Source organism: Anas acuta, chromosome 11, assembly GCF_963932015.1.
Source record: "Anas acuta chromosome 11, bAnaAcu1.1, whole genome shotgun sequence".
Taxonomy (NCBI): domain Eukaryota; kingdom Metazoa; phylum Chordata; class Aves; order Anseriformes; family Anatidae; genus Anas; species Anas acuta.
The window spans coordinates 20,121,077-20,147,462 of record NC_088989.1 but is presented as its reverse complement, the minus strand read 5'-3'; the positions used below and the strand labels follow the sequence as shown (position 1 = coordinate 20,147,462).

Below are 26,386 nucleotides of genomic sequence, written 5' to 3'. Positions count from 1 at the left end.
GTATAACTGCTATCATAAGTATGTACCAGTAAGTGGATGGCTATAGCATGTCAGCGAGAATAGACTGAATGGTTGAACAAATATCCTTCGGAACAAAAGTTTGGGGCTGTAGTTATGTTTTGTGTGTATGTTTTATGAAATATATTTTCCTGCATGTAGAACAAGAGCATGAAAAATGGGCAAGGAAATAATGATAAAGCTCTGAAGGAAATACTTAAACTTATCGTTGTCTTCTATCAAAAGGCTTTAAAAAAAAAATGGGGTGGGGACACATAGAATGTGAAGAAACCATATATGCTGCCCTTGTACACATATACGCATAGAAGTGGCATGTACACTAACCTGCATGGCTACATGTGGTTAGTAGTGGGCCTGTGAATCAGTGAGGAATGCCTGCAGCACCTCATCTTACCGTCCTCCAGAGCTCCAGGTAGCTGAGCGCTGGGCCCGTAGGCGAGAGGGAGTGTGAGGGGGTCATGCCCAAAACCATCTCCCATCTCAAGGCTTTTGCTGCCTGTGAGACACTGCTGTGGGCTGCGCCTGCCTCTTGGGATCTTCCATTTCCCTGCTTTCAGTGTGTGGAGAGAGTGTGCATGTTATGACAGTTGAAATTTTGAACAGGGATTGTGTGGGAAATACACATGCTTCTCTTCCCAGCTTGCAGTCACCCTAGCCATGGTGCCTTCACACTGTTGGCATGTTCTCTTCACATCACCAGGGCTTACGTACCGAAAAGCTGCTTCTCCCAGCCTCTGGTCACACTGTGGTTCAGATCTTGAGTTCTTAATTTCATCGTTGGTTCTTGAGGTGTAGGTGATGTAGCTTTGAGGTTGGCTCTTCTGGGATGACAGCGGTGAGTATGAAAGCGATGTTCAGAAGGGCACTTATTGAAATGCCTTCTTCAAAAAGCTGCTGACGAAGAAGGCACTGAGTTACATAAATGGCTGGGGATTATTATTCTAAATTTTCATGATGATATTTAATAAAATCGCCAAGAGATTGTTTTATTGTTTTCTTCTCCCCATAACAACAGAATATATGCTAGTTGCTATCCATTCTGACTACGCTATGTTTCTTCCAGAGGGGTCGCATCCTTTTTTGTGAGGCCTTCCCACGAAGAACTCAAGAGAATGATCATATCTAGAAATATTTATTGCACAAAGTCTTGAATCCAATCCTAGAATTAGTAATAAGTTTGGGCAAACTAAGCTTTGACTCTTGATAATAATGACAGGTAAATTTAGGTGTGAGCATGTTTATTAGAGCAAGGAACTTGAGCTCATCCACAGCCTCAGGAGCTCATGGAGTTAAGTGCAACCCAGCATCGGGCTAGCAATAGTAGAGCATCGCCTACAAAACCATCCTCTGGCTGCTGCTGGAGGCTGAATGATGCCCAGAGCTGTGTAACAACCATAACACGGGGGGGGGGGGGGGGGGGGGGGGGGGGAATCAGCTACCTGAGACTTTTTTGCAATAAATTTACTTCTCATGCTTAGATTATACACATTGTTATATCGTAGGGTGCACTAGAAAACCAGGTGCTACAGAGCAGGCTTCGGGCACTGCTCTGTGAAGGGAAGTAATTAGGTTTTGATACGCGGACAAAGCCAATTCAAACCAGTCCTTCACTCATGGCTGAGGAAATCCCTGTATTTCTAGCACCTGTGCTGCTAAAAGGTGCCCCTTTCAGGACTCTTCTGAGGCAAAGCTAAGAGGAAAAAAATGATTCAGACAAACTTTCTAGCAGCAGGGTCACAGTGGTCTGTGGCCTTAGGTGAAATCACTCCAGAATGTCGTCTTTGTCATCTGTACTTTCCTGGACAGGATGGATGAGAGGCTTCTGTGTAGGGCAAATATTCTCTGGGTGAAGGACTTGAGGGGCTTTGTCGGGTAGGCAAAGCCCCTCAACAAGATGATGTGGCCAGTGATCCTCCCCACAGTGGTAAGGATGCTTTGTAAATGCCCTGTGATTTCCTTAGGGTGGAGATGCGACTTTCCCTATAGCTGAGAGCCTAGCCAAGCACGTCCTTGTCTTCCAGCGTCCTCTTCTCTCCTAACCTCAGTGTTATTTGGGGCAGAGGAAGAAGGAAGAAACCTCTAAGGCACTGAAGCATCAAGAAATACTAAAATCACAGAAAGGTTCTGGTTCAAACTCATCTGTTCATCTGTGGGTCAGCTCACCATTTTGTGCACTTTAGCCACGTAAAACAGCTCCTGTGAGAACATCTGAAATGTATGTGTGTCTGTCTTTAAATACGTGAATACTATTTTGGGTGGGGATAATACAGAAATCTGTTTGAGAAAGGAGGCAGTGGCTTTTCTTTTCCACAAAAAAAAAACAACCCTGAAATTTGGTTGTTTGTATGAAATAGCATGGTGCCCATTTAGCCTTGCAGCTTGCAAGCACACACATCTATCTGACAGGAAAATGCTAAGAGCTAGCTGAAGGTACTGCTTGCTAACCAGCCAATAAATCTAGGTTATGTCTTCTTTCTCCAGCCAGGAAACAAAGGAGCTATTTTTAAATCTGCCCTTCCTCTGCACATTGAAATAGTGATTTTTTTTTTAATGTGCTAGACAGAGCATGACAGTACTTTCACATTAAATAATGAGCTCTTAGTGTTACTCTGAATTAAATAGATAGGATTGGACAGAAACCCTTCTTTCTCCAAAAACGAATGGCTTCAGTGATTTTTCCAGGCACTGACCTGTGCAAAGATTAGGTCATCCGTGGACAAACAACCTGAATGGTGTTTGGGGGCAGAAGGGGAGAGAAGCTCCCCTGCAGCTTGGTGGGAGGTCTCCTCTTGTGTTTCTGACCCGGAAATGAGGAGAATTGCAGGGAAGAGCTCCTAATTTGTATGGAGCTCGGAGTGATGCAAGAGCCTTTCGTGGTCTTGGCTGTTAAACAGGAGGGATTATCTGGCTGGAGGCTTTCTCTGCTGAAGGTGAGAGCTTTCGGTGCAGTCCTTACGAAGAGGAAGGAAGTTATGACCTGACTTCATGTCAGCCTGCAGCCTTCAGCTACCGCCATGTATCGTTGCCGTAGCTCTGAGTTTGTGCAAAGGCAGAGCCAGTACTTGACTGGGGAAATGTGTTTTGAAACTTCAGAAGAGTTTAAAGATTCTTTAGATTCTTGGATGAAAGTGCTATTGAAACAGCATTAACTGGATAAACAGTTACAGAGCTTCAGTTCTAAGACTGGGGTATGTGTTAAAACTTTTATTAGACTGCAGCTTTTTTTTACTTTGGCTAGTAGCTGAATGAATCTGCCAGGTAGCTTCCAAGTGGAGTCACAAGATGCATCTTAGCCTAGGCTTGGCTTTGCAGTAACTTGCTGTAACCTCAAAGCCAAAACCATCTATACAGAGGGCAGGGAGAATCCCCCGAGCTCTGACTCCGAGCTCGACGTTGCTGTAAAGAACCAGCAGAGAAGAGTGGTGCTCGCTTGGCGCATGGGGTGTAGCAACTTTTCATCTGTGTTACTGTACCGCAGCGTCTCATTTCAGTGATGACTGTTTATTTTTGCTTCTTAGTGCACTGGGAAGCAGTGCTTTCTTCTTCACAGATAAAAAAAAATAACAGGCAAGTTTATATAGCCTAATGTCTGTCAGGGGAGGCAGCTGTCTTTTACATTAAGTTCTTACAGTTGCAGGTGGTTCTGAGTTGGTGTTCAGAAGGTGCCAGGTGCAAGTCTTGCCATATGCTCCCTCCGAAACCATGTCCTTTATCTCTCAGCTCTCTATACATGCCTGTTGATACCTGTGGTGTATTATTTCTCTGTACTGCTGCTGTACACTCACGAGAGGACTCAGACCTTACTTCATTCATTTGTAGGTATTGCTGCTGATGTTTTTGTTTCTAACAATACAGAGAATACTAAGGGAATCTGAGTCTATGTACCTGAGGATGAAGTCTTTTTATCTATGCTGCTTTGTAGATGAAAACGGAAATAAGATGGTGTCACCTAAATAGCTGAGTAGATAGGCTGCCTCTTTCACGGGTGTGTGTTTTGAGTGGAAACTGGCTGGAAAACTGTTTTGTCGCTTGACAGATAGGATTGTTAACATATTTGGATACTACTTTATGGGCAGCTGTTGCCTCTTTTTCCTCTAAAGATATTTTTGCTAATGTTTTGGAACATTTTTCACTTTAATTAAATATTTAAAGATGTGACTCGAACAGATGGTGGTTGGAAAAAAATAACACATAGGTAAGTACAGCGAGTCATTCACATAGCTGGGTACGTCCCAGCTCAGTGTGTTGAAGCATCCATGTGTATTCATGAGTAGTCTAAAGATCACACTATGCCATCTACTGATCTTTCCTTCTCCTGTATCCCAGAACAGTGATTTAAATTTTTTTTGAGGTGTTGTGCAAGTCTTGGGGCTGAGGAGAGGGAACACTCAGCCCCAGGTTGTTCAGCACCACACACTCAGCACCACAGTTGTTCTTTCTTTCTGACTGAAATCTTGGACTTCATTTCAGATTTAGCTCAATTTCTTTCTTCAAAAGGATTCATTAGAACATATTTTCAAACAGTTGCACTAGGCATAAGGAAAAGGTCTGATGAAAATCAGGAGCAAATACAAGTACAAATAAGAGTGTCTGGAGTTGTCTGAATCTTTTTCTTACTCTCATGAGAAGCCCCATCTCATTTAAGTGTTAGTGGAGGCAGGTATTGACTTCCAATCTGGTAAACTTTCATCTGTTGCTTATGGTCAGTGAGATACATGTAACATGTATGAATGTTGATTTGCCTGCTCATTAATTGTCAGAAGTAGAGTAAGAATTTGTAAGAGAAGCAAGAAAACAAAATCTAGTTATTGTGTAAGACTTCATTTTCTGTAATTTGATTTGGGGGGAGGTTCTGTTTGAATAGACTCTAATTGATTAGTGCACAAAAGGAAAGATGAAATCTCAAAATGTAATTGTAGCTGACCAAATTGCCCTCACTTTGGGCTTCGTTTGTTTTTCCTAGGTCAACCAGAATGTGGAGATCCAAAGGGCCCGTCTGCGAGATGATATTAAGGAATATAAATTCCGAGAAGCCCGTTTGCTGCAAGACTACACTGAGCTGGAAGAAGAAAACATCTGTCTCCAGAAACAAGTGTCTGTCCTGAAGCAAAACCAGGCAAGTGTTTCAAAATAGTGAGCATTGCTTTCATAGCTCTAGTTAATTCCTGTGTTACAGCATGGTCCTGTCTCATTCTTTGAACATCCAACCACTTCTGCAAATATATACTACCACTGAGACTATGAACTACAAAATTTTAGTACCAACAGTTATCCCAAAAATGTTTAAGTCCTTTCTGACTGCTCCTACACAGTCTGAGGCTGTATTGCTTCTACTTTGACCTCCAAGTCCTTCCATTGCCTTCTTTGTCTTTGTTAGAAGTTGATTAATACTTTGCCGCTCTGCTTTGTTACTTGGTTCAACCTGTGCGATATTCACCATCCATCCTCTTTTACCATGTCTGTAACTGGGTATATTTCTGAACATATATTTATATTGCTACTTAGTGCTTGCATTATGTCTCCAGTCCTGGTCTCCATACTCTCTTCTAGCTACTTTCATGAACTGTATCAGTAGTCAATAACTACTTTGTACTGTCAGACCTCAACTCGCAAAGTCACATTTCAGTGCACAGTTCCAGCTATGTTCATAATCTTAGAAAAGAAAATTGCATTTTTGGAACAACTCAAGAATTCCCCTCAGTTAGCATTTGTGGAGGTAATTAGATTAGACATGGTCTTTGTACTTCATGTGTTTCCAGGTGAAACTCCTCACCAGTGTTTATCACTTTGGCCTCACTGTGCCCAAAAGAGGGTTCCAGGTTGAACCTGTTCTCACCTGCCTATGCCTGGTCTAATTACGCCGCTTGGGGGACTTTAACATTATGTGATAGGGGAAAAGGGGCTATTAAGCTCTACGTATGCAGGCTGGAAGAGGTAGGGGTCTGGTGAATTTCAGGTTATGTTGTTGTTTACTTTTGATTTTGACCATTTTTGTCTCGTTTATACTTTTAGAAGAAGCAAGTAAAAGTTCCTGTCTCTGCATTCACATTCTAAAATAACAATATTCAAGAATGCTGTCGTTCTGGGTTGAGCCAAATTTAACTGCAGATGCTATCTTGTCAGTTGCTAGTAATTATTGACTACTGGTATTGTATTCTGGGACCTTTGAAAAAATGCTGCAATCTTAAATATTTGAGTTCAATGGGTGTATTTAGAACCAAGAGCTAATTCAATGGCTGTGGATTATTTCATTTTCTACTCTGTTATAATCCTACTTGATGAATTTCATTAAGCTATAGTTATCCCACTGACATAACTAGAAGAATCCATCAAGTTTTTCCAGGCTTAAGTTGCCAAACAGAATTACCATGACTGGATCCTCCTTTTCTCAGTTAGATGTGGGTCAGCACTATTGTGCGTATTGGCACCTAAAATCCCTTTAATAGCTAGCAAAAAATAGGAATATATAATTTATAAAGTTTTCTCTTTTGAAGGTAAGAAAGGGTATTCTGTAAGCTTTTTCTTAATAGATTTAAAATGTTATGCTCATGTTGGTGTTCATAATTTCAGTGCAAGAGAGGTTAAAAAATAAAATGCAGTCTTAGAGGTATAAACTTAAAGCACGCCATAAAATTTTGTTTAGCTGCCTGCGTTGTAGCCCTCTCAAGATGTGCTGGAATTATGATGACAGAAATAATAGAACATCTTATTTTGAATGTATAAAAGCAGAGTTAGGTGTGCCTTAACAGTTTTAAGCCCAGTTGCACATTCTAACTGTAGTGCAGCAGAGAATTGGAAGCGTAGCTTTGAGATGCTGGGTTTGAGAAATACTGAGACTGAAATTTGTGGGAGGGTTGGTCAGGGAATTTGTTAATCAAACATGAGAAGAGCTTGCATAAAGTGCTAGGAAAGCCTGTTTTGTGATGCCTCTATCACGTGTTGCATCTGCCTGCTATCTTGATTAAGCTGGAGGAGGTCAGCTCATTCCACGCTTTGCTTAGAAATTTTATTGTATGGTCTTAGTAAGGTAAGCAGGCAGTGGTTACAGTTAAAATGCAAAAACTAGACTTTAGAACTGAAAAAAACATTCCCTTCTCACCACACTCAATGAAAAACATTCAGAAGTAAAATTGCTTGGTGTCTTGCAGGCAGACGTTTTCATTAGTACTTTCTTCCCCTATTTGTGTATTTTCAGGTGGAATTTGAAGGTCTGAAACACGAAATCAAAAGGCTTGAAGAAGAAACAGAATTTCTCAACAGCCAGCTGGAAGATGCCATTCGGCTGAAGGAGATCTCTGAACGCCAGCTTGAGGAGGCCTTAGAGACTCTGAAGACAGAGAGGGAGCAGAAGAACAATCTTCGTAAGGAGCTGTCCCACTACATGAACATCAATGACTCCATGTACAACAGTCACCTGAACATCTCCTTGGATGGGCTGAAGTTCAGCGATGAAGCCACAGAGCCCAATAATGATGAAATCATGAATGGATTTGAACAAAATTGCCTCAGCAAACTCAGCAATGGCAAGAATACATCAACGCCCAGGAAAAATGAAGGCTTCCCTCCAGCACCAAGTCTGGTTTCAGATCTTCTGAGTGAATTAAACATTTCTGAAATCCAGAAGCTGAAACAACAGCTTGTACAGGTAAATGTATTTTCCAAATAACTGCAATTCTAAATAGCTGCTAGTTTTTTTCAGATGGAAATTTGTATTTTCAGCATCTCAGATGTACACCATATAGTATGATCTACACTTGTAAAATCTTTAATTGCTTTGGAATTTGTTACAGATTCTATACTGCCAAACATTTACTCTTTATTTTTATTTTTTATTCAAAGAAGGTCAAGTCAATCATGTTCTGTAGGAAGCAGTATAGGCTGTGTCCCCTTCATTGTGTCACCCATAGCAAGAAACTTAATCAACGGATTAAGTCTTTTGTTCAAAAATGGATAGTTATTCCAGTCACCTTCATCAGAAGGAGTTTTGTACACCATAGTTGTTTTTTTACATTTAGTTCTAAAATTCCAGAATTTTAATTGGTGTCAAGCATTATTGTTTTACATATGCACTTTTGGGAGATAGCAGAACTTGAAACAAGGTACATATTTACATCACCTAGAAATGTTTTAGGGTTATTTTGTCTATTTTTGATATTTTTGGGGGAGCTCTAATAAAAAAGCCTTTGTTGAAAAAATGGGTTTCTTTCAAAATTAGAACTTTCAGAGGGGAAACTTGAAAAATTTTCATTATGTCCATGGTCTTCTGTGTCCATGTAATAATTTTCACTTAATCCAATTTAGACTATTTTAACAAAGCTCCAAGCTTCCACCATAGACTTTGTCTTCTTATATTTACTTGACAATTTGCAGGATAACAGTAAATTTCAGTTTATCTTCAGCTGAATGATTTTGTTTTTTTACAAGGAGACCATGAGCTATGGAAGAGAAGCCTGAAAATGCACATTTTAGAGTGGAAATTAGAAACACTGGGGAGGAACACTGCTTGCAACAGTTGTGTTTGTTTTATTTTTGTGTTTAGAATATGTGAAATAGCCTTTTCAGTAATGTACAAGTGATCAGGTTTCTGTAACCACATGCACCTTGGCTAAGCTTCTGTCTCTCTTACAGTAAAACCACTTAGTGGAACAGTTTCCTTTATATAGATGTCTGTGTTCATGCCTTTCAGATGGAAAGAGAAAAGGTGAATTTGTTAACGACACTACAGGAGTCTCAGAAACAGCTGGAAAACACACGAGGGGCCCTCTCAGAGCAGCATGAGAAAGTTGGCAGGCTTACTGAAAACCTGAATGCAATGAAGAAGCTCCAAGTCAGCAAGGAACGTCAGTCTGCCCTCGACAACGAGAAGGACCGGGACAGCCATGAAGATGGAGATTATTATGAAGTTGACATCAATGGGCCAGAGATCCTGGAGTGCAAATACAAAGTGGCTGTGGCAGAGATTACTGACCTAAAAGAAGAACTTAAAAATCTGAAGACGAAATACAAAGAATGTGAGTCTAAGTATGAGGAAGACAAGAGCAGATATGAAACTGAGAGCCAAGCTCTCACTGAAAAGATCGCCTCATTAGAAAAATCCAGCAGGCATGATAGAGAGCAAGTGGCCAGACTGGAGAAGGAGCTGAAGAAAGTCAGTGATGTTGCTGGAGAAACACAGGGCAGCCTCAGTGTGGCACAAGATGAGCTGGTCACCTTCAGTGAGGAACTGGCCAACTTGTACCACCATGTCTGCATGTGCAACAACGAAACTCCAAACAGAGTGATGCTGGATTACTACAAGGAAGGTAAAGGAGGACGCAGTAGTCCAGAGACCAAGGGAAGGAGGTCTCCTATTCTTCTTTCTAAGGGGCTGTTAACTATCGAGCTTGGAAAGGCAGAGAATGGAAGCGGTGACAGCAGCCCATCTCCAGTGTCATCTCTGCCATCTCCTGTGTCAGATCCTCGGAAGGAACCAATGAACATTTACAACTTGATCGCAATAATCCGGGATCAGATCAAACACCTGCAAGCTGCTGTGGACAGAACAACTGAGTTGTCCAGGCAGCGAGTTGCCACTCAAGAACTTGGGCCAGTGGTGGACAAAGACAAGGAAGCTCTCATGGAAGAAATCCTGAAGCTGAAGTCCCTGCTGAGCACCAAGAGAGAACAGATAGCAACTCTGAGAACTGTGCTGAAGGCCAACAAACAGGTGAGCAGGTCTTACAGATGTGATAGCTGTAGTCTCAGGGTCATAGTTAGGTTATTAAGCACAGAGGAACAGTATGTCTTTGAGGACATACTGCTGTTTCTTAAACTCAGTGGAGCTCTTCTTCCTGATACCTGTAAGGCACAACGCTGAGTAGAGGCAGGCTGTGTCAGCACAGGCACGAAGTTGTGCTCCTGTGAAGCTGCATGTTGGGGCCTTAACTGGCTTTTGGTTGTCACATACTCATGAAAGTTTTATTTGAGATAACTTCAATCTATCTGAGTTATATCAGGTTATGTTTAATGTAAGAAACCTAAAGCAAAGAGGTAAATCTTATTTTCTACTTGAATGAATTCTTAAGTTCATATCCTCTTCTCTCTGAAACTGCTACTAAAGTTTTCCAAGATGAGGATGTGATACAAGAGCATGGACAAAATAAGAGGGTTGAAAGGTAAAATTAGTCTTTGGGGACTGGGCCATGCCATTTGATACACATTAGCAGTGCAGCAGATGAAAATAACTGACATTAAGACAACCTGACATGCTTCATTGTCTCCTCTAAAATAATATAAGTTTTTTGGTTTTTTATTGTATTTAAGAAATATGTACCTACTTTCAGTTTTCTTTTTTTCACTTGTATTTTAGCATAATGATGTACCATAATGTAAAACAGACATAATGCAAGATAAGGGTTAATATGTGTAAATAGAGAGATAGTAAATACACTTTTTTTGTGTGAAGTATGTAATGTCTGATTTTTATTAGCAGTTGGAGATAAGTGTCATTAAATGTATATTCTGTAACTTCCCAGATGCTGCTTCTTGGTTAATGGTAGTAGGAGCCCCAAATGTCCCATCTATTTCCAGTGCTCAAAGATGAAATTTTATTTAACCTCTACTAGAGAAGTTGAACAGAATGTTAACATTCCAGTACTAAGGAAACATTTCATTATGTCAATGGCCATTTGAAATCTCCTAGATAATAACTTTGTCAAATGTTTCATTAACCACTACATTTCTGTTCTTCTTGGTAAACAATAGACTGCAGAGGTGGCCCTTGCCAACTTAAAAAGCAAGTATGAAAACGAGAAAGCGATGGTTACGGAGACAATGATGAAGCTGCGAAATGAGCTGAAGGCTTTGAAAGAAGATGCTGCTACATTTTCTTCCCTGAGAGCAATGTTTGCTACAAGGTAAAGAAAATCTGAACTCTGGAAAATGTCCTTCCTTGCTTGTGGGGGGAACAGCTGAACATCCTGCCTGCAAGCAGCAAGGCTGCCCTGCCCATGCAGTAAGGGGCAGGGTGGAGTGATTCTTTCTGTGTTCATTGCTTACAGTGTTTGTCTGCAATGTGTTCTTATTGATGAGGGAGGAAAATGGTAGGGCTATAGTATATTGCTACAAAACAGGAATTTAGTGTGGGGTTATTTATTTTACTAATGAACAATTAGCATTTCTGAGCTTATGTTCTATGTAGTAACTATTGTGGGGAAAAATAAGGGGCCAGGAGCAAAGAAGCTGAGACTGAATGAGTGGAGACTTGGTCCACAGAGCATCTTGTGAGCACCTGTATTCCTGATCACTGCATGGCAGGTACGCAGCTGGGTCTTAGATTTGCATCTAGCCTGAGACAGCAGCTGTTGCAGGGAGCACGAAGAATTGCTTCTTGCTGTGTGCCCCATGTTTCAGAAGCCGCAACAGCTCTCAAGACTACTGCTGCAGCTAGGGCACTGTCACCCCTTTCCTCATTGATCTCTGGTCAGAAATGGTTAGTAGCCTGTATGTTGGCTGTGTGCATTTCTCTGGAGTGGCTGTTTCATATAAGCCACCATTTCAGGTAAGGTTTGGAAGGAGCATTCCAATGTGCTTGGGTGAAGAGAACATCAAAAACTGTTTTGGAGACAGGTTTTAGGTGTGTTTAAAATATCAGAAGTATTAACAGCCCGATTTATTTCTTCGCCATCACAACCAACCTGCTAAAGGAACACCTCTGAACAGTCTGCCCTAGGTCTCATTCCTGCTCTGACCAAGAGGTTTGTATCAGCAGAGACTAGTAACAAGTGATGGGGCTTTACCCTACCATGCTTGTTTCAGTGTTATGTTCCAGTGAGGCGTGAAGCAGACAGCTGCACACACCTGTCTTTTCCACAGGAAACGGACTATTTTGTAGGATGCAAGAGTTGTAGTACATGGGAGCTGAAGGCTGGGCAGGAGTAAAATAACTGACCTAATTTCCTTTTTAAACCAGGATAATACAACTAATTTGACAATACTGCCAGCTATTTTTAATAAGTAATAAAAATACAGTAAGACCAGGGGCTGGAGACAAAGGAAGACTTGCAAAATACAGATTAATAGCTTCCAGCATTAAGGTGCTATTGAGAGACTGTTGCAGCATTCTAGACAATACTGGAAGCCTAAAATTAAGCTGTCACACAAAGGAATAAATCAAGATATGCATAATGTACTAGGGAAGTATATTCAGTAGCTGTGCTGTTTAAGTCCCGATTTTCTTACTCAACACACCTGTCCCTATTGTGTGTACAAATGGACTGAAAGCACTGGGGGCTGGAATAAGATCTGCCCTGTAGAGCTGAAAATGAAATTTATCTGCTTAATTAGACTGTAATGGCTTTTACAGTCACTGTATGACAGTCAAACGTTTTGGTGGTTTATTAGTGAACTCTTCACCAGAAAGAAAGATGCACTTCTCTGTTTATGCAAAGAGAAGCTGAACACCTCTTTTGTTTTACTTTGTTGAATAGGTTTGCTCTTGCTAACAGGCAGCTTGGGTGGTGCGAAATGTAAATAAACAAGAAGGCCTGATGAATGTTCATTAGGGTGCAAGTGTTCATTAGGGTGCAGCGTTCAGCTTTATTACAAGTTGTCAAGTGGTACTTCTTTCTCTTTTGTGGATACCATCTGGGTCCCACACTTTACCACTTGAAGGAGCTGTTTGAAAGAGTATTTCCCAAAACGATGTTTCTCAAAATTTATCATACGAAATACACTGCTGTGGTTCCAGTTTGGGTGAATTCTCAACGTATTTACTTAGGAATTTAAAACAGAAGAACTTGTATTAATGGGAACATCGTGTGTAAAATAAATAAATAAATAAAATTCAATTTTCAAGTGCATTACTTTTCTTAACCTGAGGGTTAAAAAAAAATGAAATATTTTTTAATATGGAACCATGTAAAGCCTTACTTAAATGTGAGGAGGGGACTTGAGGGTTTTAGTAGCAAGTTAGAGATAACATAGTTAATCTTCCTCAAACATACTGTGAGAAGAAAGTGTGATTCCTTTCTTTGCTAGACAAACAGATTCTCCTGAGTGTTTTGAATGAACTTGAAGTGAACATGTCCTGATTTGAGGTGGGAGTGAAGCAGTTTCCTTGTCTTGTAGACCAAGATAGGTTTCTGTGTTGCCTGGTAGCAATTTGTCATTCAAACTTCAAAGGGCAATAGAGCTCGCATTTCTTAAAATTGGTTATGGGGGAAAAATAGTGCATTTAAACAGATGAAAAAATGCAGCATGGAATTTAAGCCTGAGGCTGGCTTAGCTCAACTTTTCAGCAAGGAAGGAGGGAGTAAGATGACAGTAGGTTTCTGGTAGTTGTTTGGTGAACACCTGAAAGTCTGCTGTTTCCAGAAGACGCTGCAAGTGGAAATGAAGGACAGGTACACAGGCGATTCATCAATTATCAGTTCAGGTAAAAGTCCTTAAAGGATGGCTAAATGAAGTGGTTCAGTAAAGAGCAATGGGCCAGTTTGACCATTGCTTCACAGCCAAGAAAATGCACTAAGAAAAGTTAATCCTAGACTGTGTTTAAGCTGTCTTTTCATCCAATTTTACATTTTAAAATGCAAAGTTTATTTTATTTTGTTGTGGTAGCCTTTTCCTTGAATTCGATCTGCTAGAGTTTATTTATGTAAGCATACGTTTAAAAAAAAAACTCCACTAAATATAGAAAATGTCAAAAAACATAGACAATGAAAGTACAAAATGTTTTTTACCTTTCTTTTCTGTTATTTTTGTGCTGTTTTTCTCTGTTCTTATATAGCCTGCAAGTTTCTCAACTCTTTAACTTGCATGTTATGTACTACATGGACTTTTACGAGAAGATAGCATCAGTGCTTCCCTTTAGAAGTACCTTGTGTGTGATAGGTTACAGCCAAAGTCTTGTGGTGGATGGAGTTACTTGCTGGTTTATTTGCTTAGGGTCAGGCAAGGAAACCAAACAGTTCTATTCACATGGAGTTGCACTTGACCTGAAAAACTGTGGCAGACTTAAACTGGCTCTGAAAAGTGACTTAGGACACATCTTCTTGTCTGTGATTAAAGACACAGGATTATCGAGTTTGCTGATATGTTTTTTTCCATTTCTTTTCCAGAGCCTGAGAACAAGCAAGGGTAATAAGAAAACAGACATTGCTCATTCCTCTAAAATAAAGATAAAACAGTAATTAAGAAATCCAGCAGAAGCCAAAGGCTTTTGCAAGTAAAGAACAAATGTCCCTAGATGTAATTAATGGTTATCCTAATGTCCCCGTGTTTCATAAACAGTAAATAACAAGAGAGACAAACTCTGCAACAAGTCAGCGGAGGGGAGGGGACAAGGGGCAAATTTTAGAATGTACTGCATGTAATATTAGATTAAAATTACAGAGTGGTGATTATGATGGAGGAACAGTAAATCCATGACTGTAAAAAAGAAGCTAGACTGTAGCTGTTGTTCATTAATGGAGAGAAAGTGTTTCAAATGAATATGTATGTCAGTTCAATATCATATAAGCTCTGGCAGATTGGTTTTCCAAATTTCCAAGTACTTGGGAAATATTCTTGTGTCTTTGGACATTTAAAGGCCTACAGAATATAAAGGAGCTTAAATTCTGTCAGAGAACAGTGCAGTCCTCGCAGGACTTAGAGAATTATGGCTAAAGAGTCTTCACACTGGACTCTACACAGCAGAATTATTCAGCTTGCCTAAAAATATTCTGTAGGATAAATTCTCAGAGGAACCAGACACAGAAAATGTGACTTTGAAAATTTGCAGAATGAGATTTGCAGACAGGAGCAGTGGAGTGCGTCCTGTTCCTGCTGCTGCATCTGGAGGTGATGAGTGGCACCTGGAGAGAGAATGGCTGCGCCACCAGCGCCCCTGTGCAAGTACGGAGACATCAGGCAGGACAGAGGCAGTCAGCAGTGTTCCAGATGGGTTATAAGAAGACATGAGTCATTTCTTGCACATAGTTGTAGCTGACGCCCTGCGCCTGTCAGTGTTCGAGAGGCATTTGGATAGCGCTCTTAATAATATGCTTCAGTTTTCAGGTAGCCCTGAAGTGGTCAGGCAGTTGGATTTGATGATCTTTATATGAACTTTATATTTAGAATCTTTTTATAAACTTTATATTTAGAACTATTCTTAATTCTAAAAATGCAAAATAGTCACGTTTGTAACACCAATGGGCCGGCTCTAGCTTCTAAACATGCCTAGCAATTAAAACGTCTAATGCGAGTAGCACTGGATACATGAACACCCACCCTTGGTGAAGGTGCTCCATGTGGATAGCCCCTGCACCTGCTTTGCAACACTGAGTCCCCGCTCCTCTCCCAGGTGCTCCTCAAACCACCAGTGACTCCTGCCTGCCTTGGTGCTTTGTTGGAAGTCTGCTGATGCCTGCTGTTCAGGAGAGTGAAGTGCAGGAGGTCTTCCTGTGATACAATAGCAGTGCTGTAGGAATATTCGGAGTAAAGACAGTGCCAGCTTCTGTCACACAGCTTGTCTAACATACTGTTTTTAATCAAATTGTAAAGTGGGTTACTTTAAAATGCCTTACATGAAAACTACCACAGCAGCAGTTACTTGCAATCTGTAATTTTTTTTTAGGTAGCTGTGTAGTCTTTTTTAGAAAACCATGTCTTGGTTTCATTTTGAAGTTAATAGGCAGTGTCAGCGCTCTTAGCATGTAGAAAACAAAGCGTGTACACAGATTCAGTGGTTGAGAGGAGTGGAGAGTTCAGGATTAAATCTTCCACCCCTTACTTGCTACAGCGAAGAGCTGGGAAAAACACCCTGCATGTGTGATAGCTCAAACAGTACTTCTGATCTAGCAGCATAGGATCATAAGTTTTATCCTTTAAAATGCATCTAAAAAAAAGTAGTAGTCATCTTTTGAATTTGCCACCAAAGCTTGATCCGTTCTTGAGAGTTTTTAGCAGTGGAAGTGCAGAACAGCTGCGGTGTCCAGCTCTGTGGGGCTGATCACTTGCTCTGTGCAGGAGATGGTTCTTCCAACATGCATCAAACTACAAAAGAGTTTTATGGTTTGATTGCTTGCTTTAATAGCTCTTACTAATGGACATTGATTACTCACGGCTGATTTTAAACATCCTAGAAAACTAAAGCTAGTTATAAACTGTTCTCTGTTCTTAGTGCAGATGCCAAAGATTTATCTAAATAAAGGCCATAGCATTTATTGGGTTCAAACATAGAGCTCAGGTGAGTTTTTAATGCAGGGTACTGAGGAAGAAATTGCAAATGAACAACTGGCTAAAGTTTCAGTAGATATACTTGTACTTGCTTAGCTGTGATCCTGAGCTGTCTAACTCTGAGGTGTGCTTTCTTCTGCCTTCTTCAGGATTCATCCTTTATTTTACTGGTGTCTGGGTCTGCACAGTGCCCAGCTGTGCAAACTAAGGCAGGAGATGGGCTGAGTATGCTTCCCAAAGAGTCTTTTAGATGCTGACCTAGCAGAGGGCTGTGGTCCCGCAGTTGGATCTGTAGGAATTTTGGTGCAGCTGAATTTGGACCAGTGTGTGGCAAACTTACCTGCCTGGAACGTGCTTTTTGAAAAAATAATAAAAATAAGCAAAGCATGCTAGGGTTAAGCTTTCAAATAATTCTACTTTGATGGATTTTTATTTATTTATTTATTTTAGAAAAAAAAGATATTCTTTTTATGGATATGCAAAACTATTGAGCTCAGGCAGACTGGCTGGGATAACGGTGAGGCTTGGTAGAAGGCACGGCTGTTTACTGCTGCCAGTGCGCAATGGCAGCCCTCTGCTCTCTGTCTCTGTGTAGCTCATGGCTCATGCCATATCTATGTAAATGTCAGTCTTCCACTTTCAAATCCAAATAGTAGATAGCCGGGCAGTAGATCTTTTCCTCCTCTTGTGTTCCTCCTTTGGCAATATAAAATGGTTGCTCGCTTTGTAGAGGACCTGATTTTCCAGGTGGGACAGAGGGGAAGGGAAGGAGGTGTTAAAATTCAGTTTTTAATATTACAATTTCTAATATAAAGATTTGGGTTGAAAGCAGGTGGCTACTATCCCTTACAGTTAACTCACTCCATGTTCATTTACATGTCATTTTAATTGCTTATCTTCTTAATACATTTCCCAGATTTTAATGAAAAATAGTGAGTTTAAATCCTCCATTTCCTAATTTCTTATGTAGGTTGACAGTTTAATCTCTTGAGGTAGAAGTTAAAGCAGTCGATGCTTCTGTCAAGAAGCCTGCTTCAGTCACGGCTCTGTCTCGTGGTCTTGCTTTCCTGGAAATCGTCTTATGGTTCTCATACTAATTGCAGAGGAGAGGAAAGTAGTATAATTATATCTGTGTGTGATTGGTTCCATCACTTACTTGCAGAAGAAGTCTTGATTCAGTAGTGAATTTAGCTAGAAAAGGTACCAAATTTAGTACATGCTAAAGTTTAAATAAAATAATCTGTAGAGATAAGGCATAACTGGCACTTGTCAGAAGGAGTGGTATGCAGCATTTGAAAATGAGACAACTCAAATTTTCAATGATAATTTGGCTTCAGATAGTTTTAGGGGATTTAGTTTTTATTTCTCATCATAATATCTAATGTCCAGAATATTTATTTCCTCTGTGTAGATGTTTGTTTTAGTTGACGTTGTTTTTAAAAATCCAGTTGATGTTTCCTTAAGCTCTTTGTCTGTTGCTGTTAATTACCTGTACTAAGAAAACTGGCAACATCAAAGCCTTCTGTTCAATATCCACTTAAAAATGTGAACATGTAAATGCACGACAGGCATGTGCTAATTTCATATTCTTTGTTAAAGCATGAAAGCTCCATTATTTTTTTCAAAGGTGTTTTTAAAACAAAGACACTTTGTGTTCTGACCTTTTAATTATTTCACATTGAGTATGCAGCTGGGAACTAGCTCAACGCATGAGCAAATGAGATAATGAAAAGGAAGGATATTGTACTGGTTTATCTGCAGAGCAACAAAAATGTTGCTACACATACCATGTAGCACATTGTGCTGCTGTGGCTTCTGCTGCGAGCTTTGCATTAAGCTAAAGCAGTTAGAGCCACGTCATGTTATGGTGCTTAGGGAGGCTAACTTTTGGGTTAAGAAAATTAAACTGGGAGTTAGTGAATGGGAGGGAGGAAAGTAGGGCACATCCCCCTTCACCTGGGCACACAGCGCCTGCAAATGTTTCAATCTTAGCCAGTTTTGTTAAGGAAACTGTTGCTGTGTTTTGCATTGTGTGTGGTCCCTCTGACCCTGGGCAGCCACACCTGCACCAGGATAACATTTGGTGTTGAGGCTGTATCATTTAATTTGAACTAAAAGATCAGGAAAACAGGTTCAGGGTGCAGCCATGGTAGTTTGCATTCCTGCCTCTCCCAAATCCCCTCACATGTACAAAAGAGATTCAGGTACAGTAACAATTGCAGCTGCATGCGTGCTACTGATAACACTTCCTTTTTGCTGGATAGGAAGGAAAAACTTCCTTCACAGAGATGTATGGAAAAAGTGAATTCAGGTATTCAAAATACTGAATGCTTCATTTTCTAACGAGTCTATTGATGTTATAAACCTTTGTCCTACAGAAAGCTTGATGAGGTAATGACTGCTACAGTCATTTGAATTTGGAGTCAAATTCATGGTTTTATTTATAGCTGAGCTCACATGCAGACTACTTTACTGCCTTCTAGGCTCTGATCAGCGTTTGTCCCTGCTATCAGGTTTGGCACAACTGACTGATCAGGAGATGTTTGGGTAATACCAGAAATGGTTAGAGAAGAGGATTAAGGGTACTCACAAGACCATGTGGGTAGTCCCTACTCAGCTTTACTGCAACTGTTTTATTTTCCACCATGTTTGTTTGTTTATTTATTTATTTATTTATTTATTTATTTATTTATTTATTTCTAAATGCAGCATTGGGGGTGAAGAAATGTGCCACTTGTGCCTTGCTGGCTTTGATAGCACTTCTCTGGTGGAAGTCAAAATGGTAGACACCACCTTCCATAGTAGGGGAGAAAGGATTGCTATGCCTTCAAAGATAATTTTCCTCTTCTCAGACCTCCTAGGGCTGTGCCAGTCTGCCTTCCTGTCTGCTTCCACTCATGGAGGTGTATGGATTGGTTTTGCCTCGTAAAGTACGTCTAACTATGCAGAGAAAATAGCAAGTGATAGGATTCAGGGGTGGTGGTATGAATTTGTATTGCAAGATAAAGTTCTGCTCTTTTCTTTTCCCTTGTTCTCTTCCCAAGCAAATACAGTTAGGGATATAGGCCTAATTCTGCTATTTGAAGTCAGGGAGAACAGAATAGGGGACGTGATTGTATAAGCGCAGCTGATGAACCTGCACATCAATGTGGTTTCCTTCAGTTTGTTGTTTTCTTTTTTTTTTTCTTGTCATCCTTATATTACTTAACAATAGTAAATGTCCCTTAAACTCAGGGGCTTTTCCATTATTTCATTAGGAGAAACTTCTCTGCAGATAATTTGTAAATTCCAGCTGGTACCTATGGGTAGAAAGATGAATATTCATATCTGTAACCGGTCTGCTATGTGCGATAAATATGCATGTGTGTAAAGACACGCGTTCTTTAAATTGTTCACGATGCACTGTGCAAGTTAAGTAGCTTCCGAGCTCAATGAAAATGACTGTAGATGAAACAACTTGCAGGCGTACACTTGGCTTCCCTGCAGGGTTTCTAATAACACTCAGTTCCTTTGTTTTATTATGTCAAAACTGATTTTGATGTTGAAAACTACTATGAAAGCCACTTGCTATGGAGAAAGCAGTAATAAAGCACTATTTTTTCATCAGGAATTGGAGTAGATTCTAGTACAATTATAACAATGCTGTTCAGTCTGCACTGGAAATTTGTTATTGGATTCCCTGCGTAATGTAACAACCTATGAAGTTCAGGTGCTGTTCACTCAGTGTGAATCGCCATCTGAGTTGTGGCCATTTTACAGCCCTCCACCCGACTGTTCCTCTCTGACTATTTGCAGTCTCTAGCTTAGAGCTGCTGCAGGCTCTGCATAATTTGAGACAGAAATAATTTGACTGCGTTGCCTATTCCCTGCATCAGGAAGGTTAGCTGTAGGACATCTTACTCATCTTTAGGCAGGAGTAGTTTATACCAGGCTCCGTGCTTTTGTTATCTGGGGATGGTATTAATTGTAAGTGCTGAGTGTGGGACTCTATGGTCCCCACAGAATAATGGCAACTTTGTACAGGTTGGCTGAAGTTCCTGTATATCCTCTCTGTTGTTCATACACACTGAATAATAGAGTTTATGCAAACAACTGCAAAATTTTCAGACTTTGCTAATACCTGCTGGACACAAGGGATTCATGTTTTATAGATGGAAACGGCATTGCTAAAAATTGATATATTTCATTGCAGATGTGATGAATATGTCACACAGCTGGATGAAATGCAGCGTCAGCTTGCAGCAGCTGAAGATGAGAAGAAGACTCTGAACTCCTTGCTTCGGATGGCTATCCAGCAGAAACTGGCACTGACCCAGCGTCTGGAGCATTTGGAGCTAGACCACGAGCAGTCCAAAAGGGTGCGCACAAAATCTGCTTCCAAAGCCAAGAGCAGTAACCCTAGTGTAAGTCATATTCGGTCCTGCGGAGACAGGTCTGAAGGATCTGTCCTTAATAACCAGGTGTTTTGTAGTGAAAAATATAAAATCTATTGTGACTAGAAGAGGTGTGTAGAAAAATCATATTATGCATCTTATTTTATGCTGTAACTGTCAGCGTAAATCCCCACTATCTAATGTCGCAGTGAGTTGGCTTGTACTAGTAAGTTGTTAAACCAGGTAATACAAATTGTATTATGGTGGTCTTAACTGTAATTCATAAGTACGGGGATGGTATTAACAAGTTAATAGTGGAAAGGAATTAGCTTTTTCCACAATTAACATGTATGAGTTTTGCTGTTTATGGTAAGTGTTAAGAGTACACCTGATATACTCTGGTTACTAATTGTAGTTTGTGTAGCACAAATGTGATCCTTTCTCCAGGGTTGCAGCAGACTTCAATAAATGCTTTCACAGACAGAAGCAAACAGAAAACTTCCCTTGCTAGTGTGACTTAAGTAGTGGTGAAAAGCACATGTGGTAAAAAGCAAGTGTAAAGATTAGAAGTATGTCTCGAAAACTCAGAACATTTTGAAACTGGAACCAAAATTAATTTGCCTGTTATGGCAGATACTAAGAACTTGCTGTCATATCACCACTTATCAACATACTAAAGCTTTTACAGGCAATAAAAGCTGGAAAAAAAATATGGTAGGTTACATTATTTACACTCTGCTTCCCTCGCTTCAGAGGGTTAACCAGAAGAAAGTGGCACATTTATATTAAAAATATGCAATATTTACCCCATCCGGTATAAAACCTAAAATTTTGCGAATTGGGAGCCTACCTGGTAGACAGTTCTACCTGAAGAAGTTATGCTGTGGAAAAATATAATGTCTTGAAAGGATCTTTGTGGTGTCCTGTTGCTCCTTGCAGCATAACACTTTGGAAAGAATCTGTTTTATGTATTACTGTAGCCACACAACTTATCTGTGTAGAACTAATGTGACTATGGTCTAGTATTGTCAGTCACAAAACAGATTTTCTCAGCTTTCAGTATTAATCTGAACAGGATAGTATTTCAGAGCTCTGATCATTTTTTTTAAATACACAGAAGATACTGCATTCATTATGCAAGAACATGTTTCACAGGGCTCTACATTATAGGCACAGGAAATTGAGCAGATCATCCACTAATTAATATTTATGAAGTAGCTTAGTATACATAATATTCTTTAAGACAAACAAACCTTTGTCTGCTATTGAACTTCTAAGAGGCCTTTTTAGCCACTCAATTTCAATATGTTTGAAAATATAAAAGTGTACTTTGTAATTGGTGCCTATATAAGAGAAAAAAGATTGAAAAAGTTGTTTCTAAAATTGTGGAAAATTTGTGGAGCACAACAAGGCACACTTTTTTTCCCCTTTAAAACAGTTTTAAAGTGCCTAGCCTCAAACTTTATTTTAATGTAAAGCCCTGTTCATTTTGTACTCTTTCAGATAATTTTGTATGCCTATAGTATTACTTAAAAGCAATGCGAGACTGCACAGTTGTCTGCTTGATAGTGATGTTTTATAAAGCCATTCTAATATTCCTGGTGTGGTACTGCCTCATCTCACTACCATTTCTTATAGATGATCAGCAGCTTGCTTCCTGTGCATTGCCGCTCTGCCTATAAGTAGTCAGGAGATATCACAATACTAATATAAGGTAATAAGGAGCACAGCTTGTTTTCCCAGTGAGGGGAAACCACTTGGGATTTCAGCTTCCCAGATATTAGAAGTGGGGGAAGAAAAAAAGACTTAGGAACTCCTACAATGAGACTTCAAATGGAATTGTGGAAACTTTGCTGCAAAGCTGATAAACATGAGGATGCCTCAGTCAAATGCCAGAATTACATTTGACGATATTGAGAGGGGGGAAAAAACCCAAGTGATGTAAGTCCGTTATGTTGCTCAAACATACCGTTGCTTGAAGTTTAAATTAATAGTAATTCTGGCCTTAGAAAATAGGCTCTGTGCGTCTGTTATTACTTTTTAAGAAAACATTGAATTCTCCTGAATTTGAGCTTTAATATTGCTAAGTAGCAGGTTTGATATTTTTAGAAGCAAGACATCTTTTAACAATTTTCAATCCTGCTTTCTCTTTTTTGCTGCACAATCTTCCAAAAGGCCTTTATTCTTCTCATTCCTGCATTAAGTGTAATTTAAAAATACTTTGTAAAAGCAGGCATTTGAGTGCTAACTTTCCTTGCTCCAGTAGAAACAGTTACAATTTTGCTTCCACTATGATAGGGAGCTTTTTACCGCATCTGTGTCTCTGGCAGTATTTTCACTAAATACTTATGGAAAAAAAAAGTAAATTTGAGAAACTAATTGAATGCATTGGTAGGCTTTTTCAAATTAACTGGAACTTTATAGAATGATTTCAATGTTATCAAGGCAGTGACTATTACTATTGGTCTCGGCTCTCACTTTTCAGTTCCAAGGATGAACAATTTTGCTATTAGCACAATAGTCTTAGTAATCGTTTCTACCTTCATTCATTTCTGTGGATCTATAAATTAAAAATGAAAGACAAACCTTACTGCTGCTTGAGCTTGATAAGGTTATGGTTAAACTTTTAGCACCTGTTATGAAAAAGAAATGAGCCATGGTGGTAAGGTGACTTGATCCTGCTGTTTGTATTTTTAGATGATGATTATATTTAAGATTGAGGCTTGTAATTATTGATTAACAATTTCTTAAAACGTACATTTGCTGTAAGTCTTTCATATCACTTTCAATGGGTTGGGCTAAAGCATGGAAAATTTCTTAAGCTGTCACCTACCTCTGCAAGCAGGCTGTTCTGAATGATACTGCTCTTTGCATTGGCCTGCATGATACACTGACCTGCATGTTTCTGGACAACCTAAAGCTTCACTGAAAATGTTTCTTGCACATTCATTGCTGTTAGCTTGTGCTTGAACAGCATATCTTTATTCAGTACTTGTAAGAAACTTTCTTTCTGCAAAGCTATTGCTTCCAGGCTAAACTCATAAAACGTTGTTTCATCAGCTTGGAAAGCATCTTTGAGCTAAATTTGCTGCTTCATCCTAGTAAGCTAACAGATACCCTCAACTGACTAACCCGCTATGGAGCTTTTGCAGCACATTGTATTAAGTTGTCAGTTCTTTGAGAAATAAACACAGTTTTTTTTTCTAATGCTTTGTTTTTCTTCCATTTTTCAGCTGTAGAATAGTCCATGGAGAAGGCCTTTCCAACAGTGCAACAACATTTCTTACCCTCTTTCATTATGGTTAAAAGTGGTAGCCCATTGCACAAAGAATGCAAACCACTGACCTGATCCTAACTTTTGAGAACACCTTTTCCTATATACTACCTGAAACTTCTCTTTTATATCTCGAGCTATAAAACAAACAAGCTTTACCTATAAGTGCTGCTGCAGTAAGAAAACTTACAAGTGCTGAAGAAACCTACTTCAAATGTAATGATCACCATATTAGTTTATGATCTACTAGAAATGTTCCGATGGGGGGAATTTCTTATTTCATTGCAGATGCTCATTTTTTATCTGATTCTTAAACTGTGCACTTTTGATATTTTGATATTTTTCTTTAGCTTCTTTAATTCCTTATGTAGAAGAGTTTATATAAATGCAGTGGCTTGTGCTTATAGTTTCTCTTCAACTTCAGCTTGTGACTGTTGATTTCTACATCAGCATGTGGCAGAGATTTTTTTTTTTGGCTCTAGATGTGTTTAGAAAAGAGTTTCAACAAAAAAAAAAAAACAGGAGCTCTGCTAAACTATGTGTGTGCTGTGCTTCAGCAGCTTTTTTGTTATGAAATATTAAGCTTTATATGTTTAAATTACTGATTTTTTTTTTTGACTGCCATGTTCATTAAGAAATCCAGGGTATTCAAATTCTGGGGTTTTTTTCATATTGTATTATTATTCTTAGGAATAGTTCAATGTAACAAGAAGAAAACTTGACTTTGCTCTGGTTAAAACAGTAATAGGCACTTGAAAAATATTAAATAAGTAGTATTACCTATAAATTCCAGAATTCCTGGGTTTTAGGAAGTTGAAGTATTATTGATTAACAGAATTTTATACAACTGTACCAGTTAAATTCCAAATTGGAATTGTTTTGTTACTTTTTCATTTTTATTGTGCCAAATTATGGTACATTTAGAAAGAAAAATTCTAAAGTTGTCAATGATAGGGTGTTACATATCAGCGCCTTTCTGTCGTTAATTATTGCCAGTAGTGCCTTTAATCATTTTAAGGAAGAATCTTAGAATAGCTAGGTCTACACACAAAGAAATGGAATGGCTGTTTTGGAATTTAGTCAAGATGTGGAGCAATAAGTGCAAAGTGAACTCCCCCTTCGCACATTTTTAATGGGTAGTCTTATTATAATAGAGATTATATATTCAAGGAATTGTAAAAAATTCTGTTAGTCAATGATATTTCATCATGCAAATCCTTGCAAATTCAGGGGAATAGAGGGGAGAAAAATAAACAAACCTGAATACACTTTGGGAACCAAATGGACTCATGTTGAACAGATGAGCAAGATGTATTAACACATTTGTGGTAACAGTACAGAGAGCGTATTGGGAATATTGATGTTATGTTAGCTTTGTTTGGTGGTGGATGCAGTTAACCATAGTATTGTTTGCAAATGTGAACAACAAAACATTAATATCTTCTCTTGCATGTTATATCTAATCATTGTAATTTCAGGAAACAGAAACAGAAGTGCATCAACAAGCTGTACCTACCTCTCTGGTGCTGTTTGTTGAGGCTCACATGAATGATTAAATTGATACTTGCTGGGGGGGAGCCTTCCCACTCCTCAAAAAAAAAGTACAAATTGAAATAATATTGACAGTGGGAAAAGATTTCTGTTTGCTGGAAAAAAAAAAAAAAAAACACACAGACATTATTATTCCTAGATGTGGGGACTTAATATTTCCATCTTCTGTTACAGTATTGATTCATAAGAAATATTGTTGCATTTAAAATTACTACATTTGTATGTGGGTATTTATTTGAAATGATGTCGAAGTACTGTATTATGTTCTATGTGCATTACCTTTTAGTGGTGGATTGGTCTCCATTTAATGTCCTATGCATGTATTCTTGCCAAGTAACCTTTACACAGATATGGAAAAAAAAATGTTAAAGAGAAAAATGTGGAAACTGATTCTTAAAAGTATAACTGTGTGTTAATTGGATAACCTTAGGAGACATAGAGGGCAAAATGTTACTTCCAAATTAATACAAAAAGTGTTTAATGTAGGAAAGCAATCTGCCTGCGTAAAGGTAGTCACATTGGCAGTATCAATAAAAGAGAAAAGGAATCATGTTTTCTGCTTGTGTTTTTTTCATTTGTTTCATTTTGGTTTTGTTTTAGAAAGCACCATATTAATTGGTCAGTCCTCCTAATCTGTTTTCAGTGTGGGGATAAATAAATACTTTTATCTGAGAGAAACTGGAAACTTAAAACTGTTTACTGAAGAACTAGAAAATTAATTCTTTATGCTCATATTTGCGTAGCGTCATCCTCTGTGCTTCTTCGTGAGTCTTTCCTGGATTAGTTCTGGCCTGGATCAGACCAGTTTAGTCTGTTTCACTGAATGGCCATGCAAACGCTTGTACTGGTACAGGAAGGGGTCACACATTATTTGTCACCAGCATGGTGATGGTAAGACTAATGCTTTTGGTAGTAGTGGTGACACATGTTCCTGAAATTACGTATTAATTGCTCATATGTTCTTCAAAATATGGTA

The 26,386-nt window shown here is 39.2% G+C and overlaps 1 protein-coding gene across 5 annotated transcripts in view; it reads left to right on the top strand.

Moving 5' to 3' along the window:
• The window catches only part of BICD2 (BICD cargo adaptor 2), an 88,013-nt gene extending 62,051 nt beyond the window's left edge, over positions 1 to 25,962 (top strand). Inside the window, exons 3-9 of one of the 5 annotated variants that reach the window (XM_068694025.1) lie at positions 4,982 to 5,134; positions 7,214 to 7,663; positions 8,705 to 9,724; positions 10,762 to 10,913; positions 20,405 to 20,570; positions 22,224 to 22,299; positions 23,819 to 25,962. In XM_068694025.1, the coding sequence (XP_068550126.1) occupies positions 4,982 to 5,134; positions 7,214 to 7,663; positions 8,705 to 9,724; positions 10,762 to 10,913; positions 20,405 to 20,570; positions 22,224 to 22,271 (1,989 nt within the window). In that variant the 3' untranslated portion in view covers positions 22,272 to 22,299; positions 23,819 to 25,962. Of the gene's footprint in view, positions 1 to 4,981; positions 5,135 to 7,213; positions 7,664 to 8,704; positions 9,725 to 10,761; positions 10,914 to 20,404; positions 22,300 to 23,818 lie in introns of all 5 variants that reach the window. The other 4 variants (XM_068694023.1, XR_011100113.1, XM_068694026.1 and 1 more) reach the window with 4 other exon arrangements.
• Positions 25,963 to 26,386: the final 424 nt, after the last annotated feature.